The following is a 19,883-nucleotide window of genomic DNA, read 5'->3' as shown; positions in this document are numbered from 1 at the left end:
ATTCTAGAGAAAGATTGCTCTCAAATCATAAAACAATGATTTTGTCTCACTTTTGCATTTCACATTCAGAGAGATCGTCAGTCCAGACACTAGGCATGCCATTTCTCTGTTCATCGTGAACATTTAAAAGGCATCCCTTAAACTCATGACACCATTGCTTCACTTTTCTTTAATTCATTGTGATAGGCCCATATGTTTCACAAAATTGACAGTGAATTTCAGTAACATTATGTCCTCTTGCATTTAGAAATCTAATCAATGATTGAACTTCACAACTGAGAGGACACTTTCGCAAAGACAAACAACAATGAACTAACAGCAATGTGGCGGTTACATGCTCAACAGACCACTTAAGGCTACTGTGCATGCATGAACCAAGCAGTGTTGCCAATCGCTATTTATAACTCATTGGCCTTTGCTCGCTGCACTTTGTATTTTATACTATAATCTCTTTAGAACACAAAATTTTTCAGTTTATGAAAAGTTATTTCAGGTAAGTGAAAAGTTATTTTCAATATATTCAGGAGATAAATTTACACCTCATTCAAATGTACACAACATACTATGTTTACTAAGTCATCATTGGCATTACATTGATAAAAAACAAAAAATGAAAATCTAAGCTCAAGGTTCCTCAAAATGTAAATGATATGATATGCTAATATTTTGGATTTGTAAAACTAATACTATCAGTATTTTCTAAAACAAATATCTAAAATACAATGTCCTACTGCTTGGTTACAGATACTTTCATCACTATTGCAACACTGTTTATTCCTAATGTTTTTGGTGACTGGTAAACAAGTAACAAGTGAATAGAAACAACATTTTTATTATTTTTTTTTGTAATAAAATTACATTTAAAGTATAAAGATTAATTGTGAAGCTAACAGATGGCACAAAATGAATTGAAGAATGCATTACCCTTTACAAATTACAGAACCTGGACTTTGTCTCTTGCTGCTGGATCTTTCTTATGAAATAGTGGTTACTTGTTTAATTTTGGAATTTGAATTCATAACTTTTAAGTGGACAGTAAGTAGAAATGTGTTCTGATCCTTCTAGATGATCAATTTTTTTAAAATGTAAATGAAGCTAACAATGGATGAATGAATCTTAACAAAGATGACTGACTAAGTTGGGCATTATGTCTGCGGCTGTGGCGTTAATTTGTTGTCTTAGCTCAACAAGAACAGCAGGCAAAGGCAGTGTACATCCACCCAATCTTTAATGAAACCCCATACGAAAAAATCTAGCGTGGTCAAATCTGGTGAGCAAGATCGCCATGCAATTGGACCTTCACAACCAAGACAACAACCTGGTTATTGAGTATAAAGAAAATCTTGGGCTTCTAGGCAGTAGTGAGGTGATGCACTGCTTGCAGCTAGTAATGGTGTCCATCTTGGTCATCATAACCATCATCTAACTGAGGTATTCGAAAATTTTGAAGCATGTCCACCAAATAAACTACTATTTACGGTTGCCTCCTGGAAGAACAGGCCATACAATCTTGGTTTGCTTAAAGCACAAAAGCCATTGACCCTGGGTTAACATGAATGTGCTGCAAAGTTTAAAAATGTATCCAATTTTAATAACATTAGTGGCTGAATTCAGAACTAATGAACTATGCGAGTCAATACTTGATTTGTTTTACTATGAAATGAAAACAAAACCAAATCTGTAAGTTATCTCAATAAAAGTTTATATGCTTTTAAGTCCTTTCTGAATACTCAGTATATAAAAATCAAAAAAATATAAAAACCATTTACCACCAAAAGTACAGAATTCGATAATGCTTTTGTACTCTTGGTGGTAAATGGTTTTTATACTTTTGTCGTTAAGATATTATTAGTACAGAGGGGAATATGGACAAATACAATAACAAAAGATTTTGTTGTTAATATATATATTAGAACATAAAATATAAAAAAAGATATTAGAATATAAAATACAATATATATATATATATATACTGTCTGTTAAATTACTATTTTTTTTTAATTTACAATTAAATTCATTGAATAAGCTTGAAACTTTTGTTTAAGAATATACAATGGATTTTGTAGGGTATGAAAAATGCCACATCTGACCAAAACTGAAACCTGGGACCTTTCAGATGACAGGCTGATTAAAATTATTTACATCATTAAAAAAAAGAACATTGGTTTTTTTTTTTAAATTCCGATTAATGCTTTTGATTAATAATAAAAAGAATTAAAGTAATAAAAAAATAATAATAAAAAAGAAATAGTAAGAAAATTAAATAATATAAATAAAAAAATTCATTAAAGAAAATTTTGTAACATATTTAATCTCTTGAATACCAAGTAGTGCAACTTGGAGAATCTGTCTTTACAGATAACTTCAATAATGCAGACGGTTCAAATGTTTCATTCAACATGCTGTGTTGTTTTATCCTTTCTGTATTCTGAGAATCCACACATTTATCATGAAAGACAGTCAAAAAGGTATTCTCAAAAAGTTAGTTTCAGTGCAGGATTTAGTAAAAAATAATGATCGGACCAAATTTTTTTTATGGTAACCTTATCTGCAGAAGATTATTATGAATTAAAAATAACAGTATTACAAATTTTGTAGTCTTACTAGAAATTTAAGAGCAAAATTACTGGCTTAAGATGCAAAATGGTGCTACCAATTTGACTTCATAATTATGTAAATTTTTTTATAACTTTAATTAACAGACTATGACCAGTCAAATAATTATTATTACTAGCTCATCAAGCTGGTCTAGTGGTTAACTCATCATCATACATCAGCTGATTTTGGAGTCAAGAGTTCTAAGGTTCAAATGCTGTAAAGGCATTTACTTTTTATAGAATTTGAATACTAGATTGTGGATACCAGTGTTCTTTGGTGGTTTCACACACATCTAAGGAATGGTTGATCTGAGACTGTACAAGACTACACTTCATTTATGTTCATACATATATCCTCATTCATCTTCTGAAGTAACACCTTACGTTGGTTCCGAAGACTAAACAGAAAAATAAGAGACTATGACCTCCATAGTCCCTCATGATCTTTCACTACCAGATCCTTATTTTGGGCCATCTGAAAAAAATAACTGTTTTCAAGAACCAGTACACTTTGGAGAATTGAAAGAAACCACTGAAGACAGCATCTTACACTTACACTTAAAAAATATCATTCAAAATTTCACAACAAAAAACATTAAAAAAAGATACATAATTAAAAGAATATGTTTTAATGTAATAAATATAGAATTTAATACCAACTGACAATAGAGAATATAAAACCCAGCTACTGGAAATTAATGTGGTAAGTAACTTATCTAATTATATATATATATATATATATATATATAAATATATTAAATATTATAAAATCATGTTAATTTCAATACTATTCAATTTATATAAATAAAATTAAGATATGATTGATTTCCTTTTTCATGAATTTTAGGAACACCAAAATTTACATTTCATGACTGATTCCTTTTAATCCTTACTCCTTTATTTATCCTTTATCCTTTATTTTTAAATAAAGTTTAAATTTAACATAAATAAACAGAAGATAATAAAAAAAAGAAACAAACAACTTTAACCATTAAATATAATCAATCTTTTCAATTAATAAAATACATAAACATTATATTTTTTATTAACTTTAGCATTATTAATAACTTTTTTATTATTAATAATAAAAAGTCTTTTTATCTTACCTGTAATAAGCATTCATTAAACTGTTCTGAGAATTTTTCTACAAGTCGTGAGTTCCTATGTGTAGGTGCATCAGGAGCAATTGTATAGACATTGCTTTCACACAATGGATAAATTACAATTGCATTCCCCCAATAGATTAAATGCCCAGAAAGGTTGAATACCTATAACAGATAAATATATTTGTTAACTTTTACAAATATAAAGTCTGACATAAAATAGCAGAAGTGAAACAGATAATATGATCGATCATTAACTCATTTTATGTTTAAAAATACATAAATTTTCACAACCAGTCACATAAAAAATTAGTATTCATGTTAATTTACAAGACTCCATAAATTTGATCAGTTTTAACATTTAACAGCTTAAGAGCCATATCCCAAACCATCCCTACCACAACTGGACGGCTGGATATATTAGAATCTTAACTACCACAACTAAAAGCAACTTAACATAAAACACAAATGAATCCCAAAAATGACACAGCTATGCTTTCCCAATGAGCTCAATATGCATATCAACAAAATGAAATCACCAAAGTGGTGAAATTCACCTATACTGGTTGTCACCACCACTCTATTCCTCATAATAATTTGGTTGTATACTGAACATAAATCTTTAAAAACAACATTATGAATGTGTTTTTTATATTACAGATACTTTATAGAACCATACCTATACTTTTAAATAATAATAAATATTATTATTAACATAGAGTAATACTCTATATTACTTAGTAGCATTCACTGTTCTCCAACTTTATGACAACATAATTTATCATTAATCTAATTACCTTTATCTTATTTTACATATTAATTATTTTAATAAACATCTCTAAAGTAGAGACCACTGGGAAATTTCTCTCCGTTGGGGAACCTGTGTTATTCATAGCCACGCTAGTAATGTACACACTGCACTGTTGTCTGCAAGTTGTCATATTACAGTATCTTTGATTACATATGAGTTATTACATTATAAAATGAATAGGAAAATCGATGTTGCCGCCAACTGCGAGATAAGTGGAGTCATACGTTTTTCAAACCATCAAAACCTTAAGCCGGCTGAAATTCATAGGCAGTTGGTTGCTGTGTACAGTGATAATGTAATGAATGAAACAAACATCCAAAAATGGTGTGAAAAGTTTAGAAATAACAGAATTAATGTGCACAATGAAGAACATTTGGGGAGGCCCTCGATTATCACCGAGGACTTGTTGAAACATGTTGATAATGAAATCAAGAAAGATAATGAAATCATTGCTCAATGATTTCCGACCTGGCCCTTCTTTTTCCTGATGTTTTAAGAACTGTTATTGGTTGCATTGTTCATGACCATTTAGGCTTCAGAAATATTTGTGCATGTTGGGTGACGCATGTCTTAACAGGAACGTCACAAAAAAATCCGAATGGGATCTGCTTTGGAATTGATGCATTACACAGAAAAAGGTGAGTAGTTCCTTAATTCAATTGTTACAGACAATGAAACATAGATTTTGTATTACATGCCAGAGAGAAAATGGCAGTCAAGTGAATGGCGTCTTCCTCAATCACCAACCAAACTGACAAAGGTCAAGCCGCAGCCATTTGGACGCAAACTGATGGCCACAGTCTTTTAGGATCAGTTTGGCATACTGCTGATTGATTTCATGATATGGAACGACTATAAATGCAGACGCCTATTGTAAAACTCTACATAAGTTACGTCATGCCATTCAAAATTGGCAACATGGGCGGCTAGCCGATGGCATCATCCTGTTGCGTGATAATGTACGTCCACATGTTGTGGGTCCAATACATGGTTTACTGAAGACAATTGGATAGGAAATTTATGATCACCCACCATATAGTTCAGACTTAATTCCTTCTGATTACCATTTGTTTGGGAAATTTAAGGAATTTTTGAATGGTAAGCGATTTGCAGGTGATGATGAACTTAAAAATGCTATTAATCAGGCTAAATGGCCTTGCGGCAGAAAAATACTAAAGTTACCTTTCTCTTAGTAAGATTAATTCAATCGAGCAAATTTATTTTCAGGCTTCATGTTTGGCCGATTCTCTCAAAGGATGAAACATGTAATATGTTGACTGCCATCTACATAACACATACTGAGCCTCGTGTACCAGCTTCATCCATATAGAGTTGACCTACTATTATTTTTTGTAAATGATTAATTCTCTGTGTAAACTTTGAGTTAGTGTGTTTAATTTGTTATAGAGACACAATGAAATTTCTACCTGATTCCCTAAGCACTGGTGTGAGTAAAATTATTAAAAAAAAGAAAAACCCGTTAATATGCACTTTTGTCAAGCTTTTCAAAAATAATCTAACTAATAAAAGTTTGTATTTACCACAAAACAAAAAAAACTTGCATTTTTAAATTACACATGCATTTCACTATTACCATGAAAAATCAGCAAAGCGTTGTATAACAATTTGGTTGCAGAGGCTTTTCCTGATGGATTACTGTTTAAGAGTAAATAAAATTAAGTGGAACACTTAAATAAATGTAAAGTATATAAATTCACAAGTAAACAATTATGGAAAAAAGTTATTCTATTCTTTGATTAAAATTTTGAGATATAGATACATAGTAACTGATTATTACCTAATTTTTGCTTTACTTATGTAATGAAAGAGCAGTCTGGAACACTGGTTTTGAACATTTCACAAAATTTAAACTGCAACTACAATTTTAGCATTCATGGGTAAAAAGTTGCTTCAAAATTACACAAGTACTCATTCTCTGTTCTAACTTCCCAGCCACATTTTTCACTTTTTCACATGACCTTCCTATTCAAAATCGTCTCTACAGTTTGTAAAAGTATCTGGAATAACTGATATATCAAAACAGACTCAAATCCACTTAGGTGGATTTGAGTCAATCAAGCCAAACTATAAGTTTCTTCAAGTATAAAAAAACGAATTATAAACTCAACCAATACAAACAATAAAATATTTGAATCTTCTAGCACTGCACCATTAAAAATTCAATAAATGAGATTTATTTATTTATTGAATTCAAAATTCAATAAATGAAACTTTCTTGAGGAAAAAATATTACAAAAATATGTTTACAAGACAACATATGTTTTGCTGATGTCTGGGAATTTGTTTTTGTGTTTGAATTCATACTCATAATTATCCTTCTTAGATATTTTTAATTTTCCTCGTTATTTGTATGAACTGTAATTCATAAGTCTATACAAAATCATGCTGATAGAATAAGTGAATGATTTGCTGTACAGAACCAGCTCAAAAAGTGCTATGGATATTTTATTTCTGGTACTTACAAGCATAAAATATAATATTAAACATTTAACACTTCATAAAATAAACAACTAAGACAAAAATACCAAGTCACTAGGAGTGTCATACATGAAAAAAGAAGTAGTAAAAGTATTAAAATACGTGTGCAATCAATGAAACTCTACTTCACTGTTTGTTATGAGAACGTTCTCTCATACAACCTTATTTCATTTAGAGTAAAAAAATTTTACAGGAACATGTAAGACACTTTCAAACATGAATTCCCACATTTGCAAATGTACATGCATGAACTTTCTTAAGTATATACTTAAAAATAATATGAGAAAATTCAGATAAAAAATTTTAACAGTAAGATACAATAGATGATTAACATGACGTCATGATGTAGACTTCTATGCTGTAATACATCACATACAACTGAATACTAAGGTTTCTCTTATAGAAATCAAAAAGTGAACATCTTATTATAATTTAATTCAGTTTAAATAACCTGAGCAAGTGTCAAATCAGCATCAGCAGATAATGTCTGGAGACTTTTAAGTGGGCTATACACTGTTATAAGTCGTGTTAAAGCAGGAGAAGCATCAGGTGGTAAAGAATCTAACAGATGATTTTGCTCAACAAGTAATAACAAACCGTGGTATGGTCTTAAATTCTCTAAACACCTGTAAACATAGTAATAAACTTTTTAATAGCCATTATAACAGTGACTGGATTCTTCAGTCATGAGAAGTCTGTCATATAATACACAATTTTCACAAAATATTTTTAATTATTACTTTTCTATCTAATTTTTAACCTAAAGCAGTGATTCTCAACCTTTTTTAGCTCCATAAAAAGTAATAAAAATATATAATGAGTATTTCATGACCCCCGCAACAATCAAATGAAACCTAGTTTTCAGGTATGAACATGCATGTATGAAGTGAACAAACACGACCAACCAATTTACAGGTTCCAACTTGATGTGTACATGCTCCTTGTAATTTGGTTTGCTTCCATAATATTCACTATAACAGCATTATGTTTGAATATGCACGTGATACGTTTGAACGTGTCGTGCTCTCAGGTAAGAGGTAAGAGGTCGTGTAAAAGAGGTAAGGGAGGCATGCATGTAGTGTTTTACATTTAAGTTTTGAATAGCTTAGTTTCATTGAAAATAATAATAATTACAGTTTTGGTTTTCAAGTATATGGTCAAGTGGTGTTAACGTTTTTCCAATTACATTTTTATGCAAAATGGATAAATTTGTGAAAAAATGAAGTGAGCCATCTACATCTGGTGAATAAATAGTAAAAAAAACTTGTACAATGACAGTTATTTAAATTATGGTTTAACTTGTTGAATGGAAAGCCGCAGTGCATTCAAGTCCTCTTCAATGAAAGCATGAAGCAATCAAAATTAATTCGGCACCTAGAAATTAAACATCGTGATCAAAAAAGCAAACCTTGGAATTTTTTGAAAGAAAATGACATACTTTGAGAAATCAACAAGCTTCTATTTGTAAATCAAGCCATACTGATAAAGTACACTTGAAACATCTTATCTTGTAGCATTGGATAGCTAAGATGTACAAACCCCATACAATCGCAGAAAACTTCATATTGCCTGCTGGAATTGATATGATCAATGTTTTAATAGGCATGGAAGATGTAAAAAAAAAAAATGAAAAAAAATTCCAGTTTCTAACAACACAGTATCAAGGTGAATCATGGCTGCCAATGTTCAAGACTAAATAATTCAGCAGAGAGCTTAAGTATACTTTTTAGTATTTAATCTGATGAATCAACAGATGTGGCAAATATTTCTCAATTCTTATCTTTCGTGAGATATGAATGTGATACGAACAGATCAATCAAAGAAAATATGTTGTTTACAGATCAATACCTGCTCATGCAACAGGACAATGTCATTTTGATGTTTTTTATGAAGCTACTAAAAACTACAACAGAGATTGGACAAAATGTATTGCAGTATGTAGTGATGATGCAAAGGTGATAAGAGGAAAGAACAGTGGATTTCTGAAAAAATTAAAAGACTGTCTTACAAAGGGCAGAATGGATGCAGTGCTTCCTTCACAGACATGCTCTTGTCACAAAAAAATGCAGGAAAATATCAAACAAGTTCTTTGTAATGCTGTAAAATGATTAATTTTATTAAAAGTCAACCATTACAGAATAGGCTGTCAGCTAAACTATCCAAAGAAATGGGCCAAAAAATAAATCTCTTCTTTCCTATACAGAATTCAATGATTATTGTAGGGGAAGGTGTTAACGACCCTGCAATAACACCTATTAATTCACGATTAATTCAATTATTAATTAGAGATATTACTAATATTTTTCCAGGATAAACAAACACATTCTCAATGTTTTCATAGAATAATTAGTATAAGTTGCTGCTGGCTTACGAGGGTTATCTGAAACATTTTTAGCCTAACACAAAAAGACATATTTTTCTGTCAAACATAGTTTTATTTTTCAACAAATTCTACTTTCAAGTCAATATCCTTTTTCCAACAACATCTAACTTTTCCAACAACAAGCTCTAACGATATCTTTAACCCTTACAAATAGTAGCTGGCGTCTTTCTCTGCAAAATAGGCATTTATGTATGCGATAACCTCCTTGTCTGATGAAAATCTCTTTTCTCCAAGCAAAACTTTAAGGTCAGGAAACAAGAAAAAGTCACCTGGGACCAGATCTGGTGAATACGTTAAGTGGTCAACCAATTCAAAATGCAATTCGTGAATTTTAGTCATGGCAATCGTCGAAGTGTGAGCAGGCGCATTGTCCTCATGGAAAAGCACTTTCTTTTTCTTCAAATGTGGTCGTTTTTTTGTAATTGTCCCCTTCAGTTTTTCAAGTAATGATGTATAATACTATCCTGTTATTTTTTCTTTTTAACAATAATCAATACTCAAAATTCTGTTACTATCCCAAAAAACAGTCACCAGCACCTTCCCAGCCAATGGAACCATCTTCACCTTTTTTGGAGCAGGTTCACCCTTTGCAGTTCACTATTCTGACTGTTGTTTCATCTCAGGAATCTAGTGGTGGATCCACATTTCATGTACAGTTATGAATCGATGCAAAAAATCTGACTCACTTGGCTTAATGCTCTACCAGGGCCTTGGAATGTTCATTTGAATGCCTTTTTGGTCCAAAGTGAACAAACGCAGCACTCAACGTGCAGATAGCTTACGCATATCCAATTCTTCAGTTAATATATGACAAACACGTTCTTTCGATATGCCCATAGGCTCTGCTATCTCTCTAACCTTAATTTGTCACTTTCCCAGTACCATTTGGTGGGCTTTTTCGATGATATTGGTGGTGTTTGCAGTTTTTGGCCATCCTGAATGCTCATCAACCAAGTTGGCACAATCATGTTTAAATTCAGCTGCCCATCTTTTGCGTCCAAAATGGCAGAAATTTTAGTGAGTAACTTTCACGAATACATTCCCTAACTTTTGTTGACAATTACTACCAACTTCAAGTTGAGGCTCAAAACTTTTCAGACAACCCTCATACTTAGCTGATGTATTTTCACATTTAAACAACTTGAATGTGAATTTACAAGGATATGATAAAAACATTCATTAATAAAAAAGTTCATGGTTTAATTAAGAAGCTTGATATCTGGATTATTAGCATTCAGTGATAATTTTTATAAATTTCCACTTACTTTCAATTATATTGAGAAAATTTTGGTTGAAGAAGACACTATTATTCACCACAGTTTGATTAGCATGAAGATACATTTGGGTGAGCTAAAAGTTCAGTTAACGTAGTATTTCCTGGAAGATAAAAATGATTTCACAAAGAAGTGGGTACTGAATCCATTTAGTGAAAAATGTTATCCACTAAATTGTGGATACTGGTATTCTTAGGTAGTTGGGTTTCAATTAACCACATATCTCAGGAATGGGACTGAGACTGTACAAGACTATAGTTCAGTTACACTCGTACATTACTCCTCATTCATCCTCTAAGTAATACCTGAACAGTAATTCCTGGAGGCTAAACACAAAAAAGAAACAAAGTAAAAAATGTTGATGCAGTTGCTAAGTTACAGGTTGAGATTCACGACCAGCTCATCGAAATGTCTGCCAATAAAATGTTACAACTACAATTCACATCTGAAGATTTAGATACATTTTGGCTTACTTAAAGTGAATATGGAAATTTAGTCACAGAAGCATTGAAAATATTAATCCCTTTCATCACATCTTACCTAAGTGAAAAGGGTTTTTGTCTATGGTTGTGCTAAAAACTAAATATAGGAATCGCCCTTTATTACTTGAAAATAATTTGCTTTTGTATATGAACATAGATCCACGTATGGAGAAACTTTTAAATGGAAAACAAATACTACCATCTCATTCATTTATTCTCTTTGCATGTTACATATAAATGTAGGTAAAATTTTTATAATAAATGACCTTTTTCTCTCATAAAAAGATTTCATTACTGTTTAGGTGTAAAGTTGTAGGCTAATTTCAAGACCCTTCTTTCATATCATTGCGACCCCCAGGTTGAGAAACACTGACTTAGAGCAAATAAGTAGCAATTAGTCTAAATGATACATAGAAGCCAATTCTAAGATTAAACCAACACAAGAATATTCTTAAACATATCACTTATCTGTTACAATGATACAGAGCAATTAATTAAATTTGTAGAGAAAAGAAGATGGCAACTCCTTCTATATAGGAAATACTCAAAACTCTGTAATACAAAAAGAAAAAGATAATAATCTGTTTGGTTTTGAGTAAAACAAATGTGTAGAAGAATACTATAGATTAAAAGTAACTTTTAATGGCATACAATGTACTAAAATTCATCAATGATGAGCTTCCATGGTTGTGTTCATTAAAAAACTAAGAAAATGAGAAAATTTTATAAATTCAAATGATGAGGTTATAAACACCCTCCAGATAATCTTTGTGAACTGTGAAGGGAATTTAAAATTAGAAAAAGAAAGTACTGTTTTAAAGTAAAAACACAATATAATTGTTAACCATCAATTCAAAAAAAATAAACATTAATGTAAACATTAGCAAAAACCATATGGTTCATCATTCTGCTTCAATGTTCTAAAAAATGGGAAACCTAAAATAGAAAATAAAAATTTTAATTGGTTATAAAAATGGTAAATAATATAGGCAAAAACATAATTGCTTTTTACTGACAGGGGACTCAGTTTTAAGAAATTTAGTTTTTCCAACAGCAAAAGTCTAACCTTCTGATAAATAAACTCAAGTGTCCTGGCAATTGTTATGTAGATTTTATAATCTTTCAAAAACATCAATACTAAGAAAACTGCTTTATTACACTACACACACTTTGAATCTGTAATAAGGTACAGCGTAAGCTTTAGGAGCAATAATGTTGACATATATGTGTAACTAGAATTTTCATGTTGCACAAAAACACAACTAAAAACATGCGTAATGTTAACCAAAGATAGTTTTGATGTTCCCTATTCAGACACTGAAATTCTGAATATTCAGTATATATTTGACGTAACCATCTTACCCTAAAAAACTCAAAATAAAATATCATTTAATATAATATATATATATACACACACACACACACACACACAGTTTACTTTGCTTTCACTAAGTAATTTTCAAATAAACAGTCTGAACACATTGTTATACCACAAGGTTTATACGATATATTAACTTTCTTATATTTCTTTGAGCAGCTGAATGACCAAGAAGTCTTACTTTCTTTTAATAACAATTTCTTCTTATTACAAAACAAGAAGAATATTTTCTTCTTACAACAAAAATTCCTGAAAAAGGAGAGCGGCTCTTTCAGTAGGTAAGGGCATAGATCAGGAGAACTTAAATGGCCACATCAACATCACACAATCTTCTGAGTACTGTGCAGCTGAAAGCAATGGAAAACTACAGCTGTTTTTTTCCAAGAAAATGTAGCTCTCTGCATTTTCATATAACAAAGACGGAGGCGCCTTCCTTGGTAAAATATTCCAGAGGTAAACTAGTCCCCCCATTCGGATCTCTGGGAGGAGACTACTAAGGAAGAGGTCACCAGAAAAGTAAAAAATAACATTCCATGAGTCGGAGCATGAAATGTTAGAAGTCTAAGTTAAATGTAATATGGTGGGAATTAGCGAGGTTTGGTAGGAAGAGGAAAACGACTTTTGATAGAATAATTAACTCAGCATCAAATAAAAGGCAGACACGAGAAGGTTTTTTAATGAACAAGAATATAGGGAAGAGACTACAGTATTTCAAATAGCTTAGCAATAGAATCATTGAAATCAAGATAAAATCAAAACCTAAGCCAACAAAGATGATGAGGTAGAGTGCGTGTACAAAGAAATTGACGAAGCAATTCACATACAAGGGGATGAAGATTTAATAATAGTTTGAGATTAGAATGCAAGCATCAGAAAAGACAAGGAAGAAAATATTGTGGGTAAATACGAGCTGGGTAAAAAGAATGAAAGAGGCAAACTGACTTATTAAGTTTTACATGAAGTATAATTTAGTAATTGCCAACACCCAGTTTAAAAATCATAATAGAAAAATATGCACATGGAAAAAGCAGGGCAACACTGCAAGGTATCAGATAGTTTATATCATGGTTAAACAAAGATTTAGAAATCAACTTGTCGACTATAAAGCATATCCTGGAGCAGACATTGATAGCAACCATAATTTAGTGATAATGAAATATATAGATTGGGGTTTAAAAACCTGAAGAAAACGTGTCAGATGAATTGGTGGAATTTAGAGAAGCTTGAGTAAGAGGAGACAGAGAAGATTTTTGAGGAGGACATTGCAAGAGGTCTGAGTAAAAACGATAAGATAGAAAATATAGAAGTTGTGGGACAATGTTATAAAGGAAATTCTTAAATCAACAGAAGCAAACTTAGGTGGAACAAAGAGAACTGGTAGAAAACCTTGGATATCGGAGGATATATTGCACATGATGGTTGAATGTAGAAAGTATAAGAATGCTAGCGGTGCAAGAAATACTATAAACAGGAAGTGCAAATTAAGGAAATAAGGGTGGAAAGAGAAATGATCACTGGTAAAATAGATGGAGCAAACAGGAAAGTTATGGAGAATTTTGTGGTACATAAATTAAAATCTAATAGTGCTAAATAAAGATGGTACAGCGATTTTTAATATGAAAGAAAAGATCGTTAGGTGGGTGGAACACACTGAAGTTATACAGAGGAAATGAATTAGAAACTGGTGTTATAGAAGAAGAAGAAGTTGAAGAGGATGAAAAGGAAGATACAATACTGAGATCTGAATTTAATAGAGCATTAAAGGAGTTGAATGGCAGAAAGGTTCTTGGGATAGATGGGATATCTACAGAATTACTACACAATGTAAATGAGGAAGAGATAGATGGAATATACAAACTAATGTGTAATATTTATGAAAAAGGGGAATCAGACATCAAAAAGAGTGTTATTGTCATCACACCAAAGAAAGCAGGAGCAGAAAAATGTGAAGAATGCAGAACAATTAGCTTAACTACTCATGCATCATCCTGGAAGATACAGGATATTGTACCTTGGGATATATATATTATACCTTGGGGTATAGCTATCTACAAAGTTTGAAGAAAAAAATAATAAGAAAAATAAAAATTTTTTGCTCATTATTTACAATTTATTTAATTTTTCTTTTGTTAAATTTTTTTTAATCTCCTTAGGGCACAAAACCAAAAAAAGACAAATTAATCGATCTATATAATTTCCCATTACAACTAAAAAAGTATATATAGCCGGGAAAATAAAAATTATTGTAAATCATATTTTTGTTTAACAATGAGCAAAGTTAAACACCACATCAAAACTACTAATTTAAAAATAAGCCACATTTATACAATATTAATAAACTTGTTATTAAGATAATAATTATTATTATATTTTCTGCTAAGAACACTATGATTTCTGTGTTGAGTACTGTTTACTACCCTTCTTTGCTTCATTCTGTTATTATATGTTGGTGCGTTTCGAAACAACTCAACCATCAAAACTTATTGTTAAACTAAGTTTGGCAATCGTATACTACATTTACTTATTGTAATTAGAGTAACTAAGTTTTGACAATGTAGTTCTGAAACGCATCAACATATAATAAAAGAATGAAGTTAACAGTACTCAATATAGGAAAAAAAAGAACCTGTGTTTGGCAAATACTCCAAAGCAAAAGTAAAAAATGGACACTTGGAGAAGAGGATTAAATATGAGGAAATAATGTATTGATCAACCTACATGTGTCTTTGTACTGACATTCAGTTTCTTTTACCCCCTTGGATATGACTGGCACTATTAAATAATAAACATTTATTTTGAATTGTTTTTACAAATTCAAACTGTAGGAAATTTTAACAACCCTACTTACTGCAAACAACAACAATAAAAACCAATTTATCAAGGCAAACACAAGTTATGAAAATTCATAAATATGTGCAATTAATAAAACCATAAACTATCTTTTAAATGCTGCGTATTAATTAAAAGGAGACTATATTTTCCTGAAGACTAACAACAAAAATGATTATGCAACACTTGGCTGATTCTTTATTACTAATTGCAAATTTATTAATAAATTAAAATTATAGTATAAATCAAAATTACCTGTCAATAGCCTCAGGTTCAATCATAAATCCCTTTTTGTGAAACTGATGTACTTTCTGAGTAAGGCAAAAACTGAGATCAATCCATCTGTTAATTCTCAACTTTACTAAACCTGTTAAACATAAATCATCATAAGCAGAACGAAGATCTCTTGCTAAAGAACTTCTTCGAAGAATCAAATCAAATGGAGACACAGAATTCTCTGATGAAGATTTTATACCTTCTTCTACTTCTCTGCAAATGGAATCAAATTATTTTAAAATCAGTTACAACAAAGGTTGGTGAAAACAAGGAAAATCCCAATTATTATTCTTGTCCACTGTAACTGTAGTACTGAAGAGTAATTAAAAATGTTTTATCTCATTTCAAATTATTAGACAATTAAAAATTATAAATACTCACTGATGAGTGACACCATTAAAATGTACGTAGCTTCAAGTTATCTACAATATTTCCTATAGATGAACAAGATCACAAAGGTTATGAAATTTCTGCCAAACTTGTTTGAATAAGATCATAGAAAATATGGGAATGATGATGAGATTTTTATTTCTAATAGAGCTCTAGGTAATCATGACCATATACAGCATAATGTGTCCCTAGAAGATGAAGTCATATATTGTTAGATCCATGACCTAGGAGGCTAACTACAAAGCACTAAGTCAAGTTCTGCTGCAAATAATCCAACAGAAGTAATATATCAACACAGAGTAATAACAAGCATCATATGCCAATCAGGTAGGTGGCTTCCCATCTTGTTGACAAATGTGTACCCAGAATCTTCATTTAATGCACTAGTATTCATACACAATTAGAAAATTGCAATTTGTAGAAAGCTTTGCAGGCTACTGTTCAACAAATCATTTTCTCAATGAGCGAGAACTAAAAAATATGCCACTCGAAGAATCACTAAGATTTCTAATTTCATTTGGGAAATATGATAAATACAGGACAAACCCTACCATGTAATACACTGATTTTCAACAGCAGGGTTCATTAACTTTTTGCTTTACTCTATCCTTCCCAGTCTTTACAATGGCTGTGATGCATATAAGTACCCAAGAGACACTTGTCAAAATTGCTTTATCTGTGGGTAATAATGTTCACTGCACAGCCAGTCCTTCTGGTAAATACAGTGAAGATATCACTGGAAGAGACTTAGATTTGCATTTCAATGGGTTTGGTGTGCTGATTTCCAATAATAAGTTTGGCTCTGTGAAGAAGGCAATGGAAGACCACTTCATTCCTCACTTTCCTTGGAAAGTGTGGCAAAGATATCTATTATCTGGAGAATGAATATACCAGTTCTAAGTTAAGAGTGAATTTTTATATGTATAATGTTGCCTACAATCTGTTGGTAATTCTGAGCTATAACTTAATTTTGTTCACAGAATACTATATCATAGTTTAGATATCCTTAGCATCAGGGAAATACTAGATCTAAATGTCAGAAATCTGGATTGGAAAGCGGTAGACTACTCCAGTTCAAAGTCTAGAACACATTATTAGTACACTACTTAATTAGCAATCAGTCTTGTGAGTTGTGACAACCTGTTCAGATGCTAATCTGTTTTGTAGAGACAGGTTAAGGTTAAGATTAGAGTTATGGTTAGAGTTAATACATGATCAACATAAAACTTTTTCAAAGAGACATATTAGTGATATGTTGGAAAACATCAAAAAGTTTGACTAAATTGATGTTTCTGAGAAAAATAATAAACTGTTGTTTCATTTTGGTATACCCTTTTTTCCATCCAATCATAATACAGCATAGCAAACACATTGAATAACCAAATAGAACTGTCAGCACACTATCAAACTTTAAGTTAACAAAAATAGATAAAATGAATACACGTTTGCCATTTTCTGAGAACAGGTCATTGCCCAGCAAATTGTTTTTTATTGATATTAAATATGCTGTAAGCAAACTCCTAAAATTGAACAGTTTCAAAAATCAAATTAATGTTATCAATGAAAATACTGCAATATTAAACTGCAGCAGAATACAGGGGTCATAAAACTGTCAAATTTTGTGATAAAATGATACATGGCGTCAACCAAAACATCCTGCAGCCAATGTGTTGGGAAAAATATTAAAATGAAATTGTCGTTTTTAAATGCAAAAAACAAGCAGTTTAGCTATGTAATAGAAAAATTGAGTCATGAATGTTAACAGATTAATAATTCAACCTGTTTTTTTCCCAACAGTTTGTACAAACAATTTTTTTTTTCTTTTTAAACTGTACGTTTTCATTTAGAGGATACAAAAGAAACGCCCACCTCTACGACATGTGATTATGTTAATGACAGAAAACGTGAAGATAAATATAAATTAAGTGTCCAAAATCCAAATTAAACTGGAAATTAATCCTAATAGTCATCATAGTCTGACTTTGAATCAATCGTTGACAATGACCAAGGGATCTTGATAAGGTGATTCTCCATAATACACATGACTAATAGCAACGAACATGTGGTGTAAACTCTCTCTGTAGTGATATATTCACATTTACATATAAATTCGGCCAAGTATCCTACAAAATAATGTTTATTATAAACATATCTTGATACTTTACATCTAAACTTTCTCCACAAAACTTTAACCTTAACCTGTTTCCAAAGAAAGAACGGACACTTTATGTTCTAAATTCTGCAATTATCGCAAAACCTATCTTATAGTCTGAGAAGAATAATGTAGTTAATAACAACAAATTAATTAAGAGGTCTCTGAAAATCAATAAGGTTAGAAAATATAATGTAATTATAATACAATATAATATAATTTATTTTTATACTATATTGCTTTCTCTGTGAGTAATAATGATCACTGCACAGTCAGTCCTTATGGTAAATACAGTGAAGGTATCACTGGAAGAGATTTACATTTAAATAATTCTATTTATCTTAATTTTAAACTGATCATTATTATACAATTAATTATAAAATAACAGTTTAATATGAAATATATTGATTTATATAAAATAAGCAGATATTTGAAAAGAATAAATTAATTGTAGAAAATTTGATGACAGAAAAAATGATGAGCAAAAGTAATAACAGAAATTTTTGGTGAAGTACAATCTTAAATTTGATGCGAGATTCAGAAAAAAATGATAATTTGACATTTACCTTAAACTACTCAATATCAGTATGTTCAAAGAAAACATTCCCAATTAATAATTAAGTAGATTATAATAGTTTCATCAGTTTGTGTGATTATTTTAGCAGTCATGTATCTTTAAAAATATGGCATATCCTGAAAATGAAATAGATTATGAGCACCATAATCATAACATAAAAACTGCTTACTTAGGTCAATAAAAGGCTATTTACCTTGCAACAACTTCATCATGGGCGGCTATCATAGTCTTCATTTCTTTTGTTACATAACCACAACGTTTTTCTTCATGTCTGAGAGCAACACCCAATCGTTTACTCAAATCGTAATAACATTTTACAATAGAGTGACTTGCTACAGCTTGTAATGCAAAAACTATGTGTACCAACATAATAGTCTGCTTGTTATCTTGATTATTACCTTTATTTCTAGCACTAGTAAGTAATAAAGTGGGATGGCCGACAAACCTAACATCATTTACCTTGAGCTCAAATTTATTATCACACAGTTCTTGTTTAACAGCAAATAAAGTAGCTAATACTTCATCAGTAAATCCAGTTAAATTTCCTTTTTCTATATTGAATTTTTGTGGTGTTGGTCCTACCATTAAATCTTCTGACAATGTCAGAGCATACGGATTTTTACGACGATTCTGATGATTTATTTCATTTCTGGTATCACCTGCATATGGATATCTAAACAACAGTCTATCACCTTTACTATCACTTTTAACTAAAAAAACACTTATTGGATTGGCTTCCATTATATTAAATCATACTTAGAAAAACTACATTAACACCTACATAAATGCAACAACAATACTATTAATATACAAAGTATTAATTGTAGTACAACTATTAAAACAATCATACATTTTCATCATATCGGTAAATATATATTTTTAAATGTTATTCCAACTGAAAACAAATAGATATCATAATTATCTCAAGCGTAACCTAAGATAAATTAAAACAATGGATAAAATTACGTATTTAATTGAAAAGAGGCATGTAAATAATTTACAAAAAACTTAATTCAATGATGAAAATTCTACACAGCGAAAACTGAATATAAAACATTACTTATCGAGTTAAACACGACTACTGTCAAGTGGTCGTTCCCAAAGAGTCTATTGCGTATAAACACAATACATA

At 30.8% G+C, this 19,883-nt stretch overlaps 1 protein-coding gene across 1 annotated transcript in view; it reads right to left on the bottom strand.

The window, feature by feature from the left end:
- The window catches only part of Nprl3 (GATOR complex protein Nprl3), a 29,796-nt gene extending 10,204 nt beyond the window's left edge, over positions 1 to 19,592 (bottom strand). Inside the window, exons 1-4 of the mRNA XM_075377312.1 lie at positions 18,945 to 19,592; positions 15,612 to 15,845; positions 7,462 to 7,636; positions 3,704 to 3,865 (exon numbers count right to left, since the gene is read on the bottom strand). Of these exons, the coding sequence (XP_075233427.1) occupies positions 3,704 to 3,865; positions 7,462 to 7,636; positions 15,612 to 15,845; positions 18,945 to 19,492 (1,119 nt within the window). The 5' untranslated portion in view covers positions 19,493 to 19,592. The remainder of the gene's footprint in view (positions 1 to 3,703; positions 3,866 to 7,461; positions 7,637 to 15,611; positions 15,846 to 18,944) is intronic.
- Between the last annotated feature and the right edge of the window lie 291 nt (positions 19,593 to 19,883).

Source organism: Lycorma delicatula, chromosome 10 (genome assembly GCF_047948215.1).
Source record: "Lycorma delicatula isolate Av1 chromosome 10, ASM4794821v1, whole genome shotgun sequence".
Classification (NCBI taxonomy): domain Eukaryota; kingdom Metazoa; phylum Arthropoda; class Insecta; order Hemiptera; family Fulgoridae; genus Lycorma; species Lycorma delicatula.
Note: the sequence above shows the minus strand (reverse complement) of the source record. Positions and strands in the feature narration are given on the sequence as shown.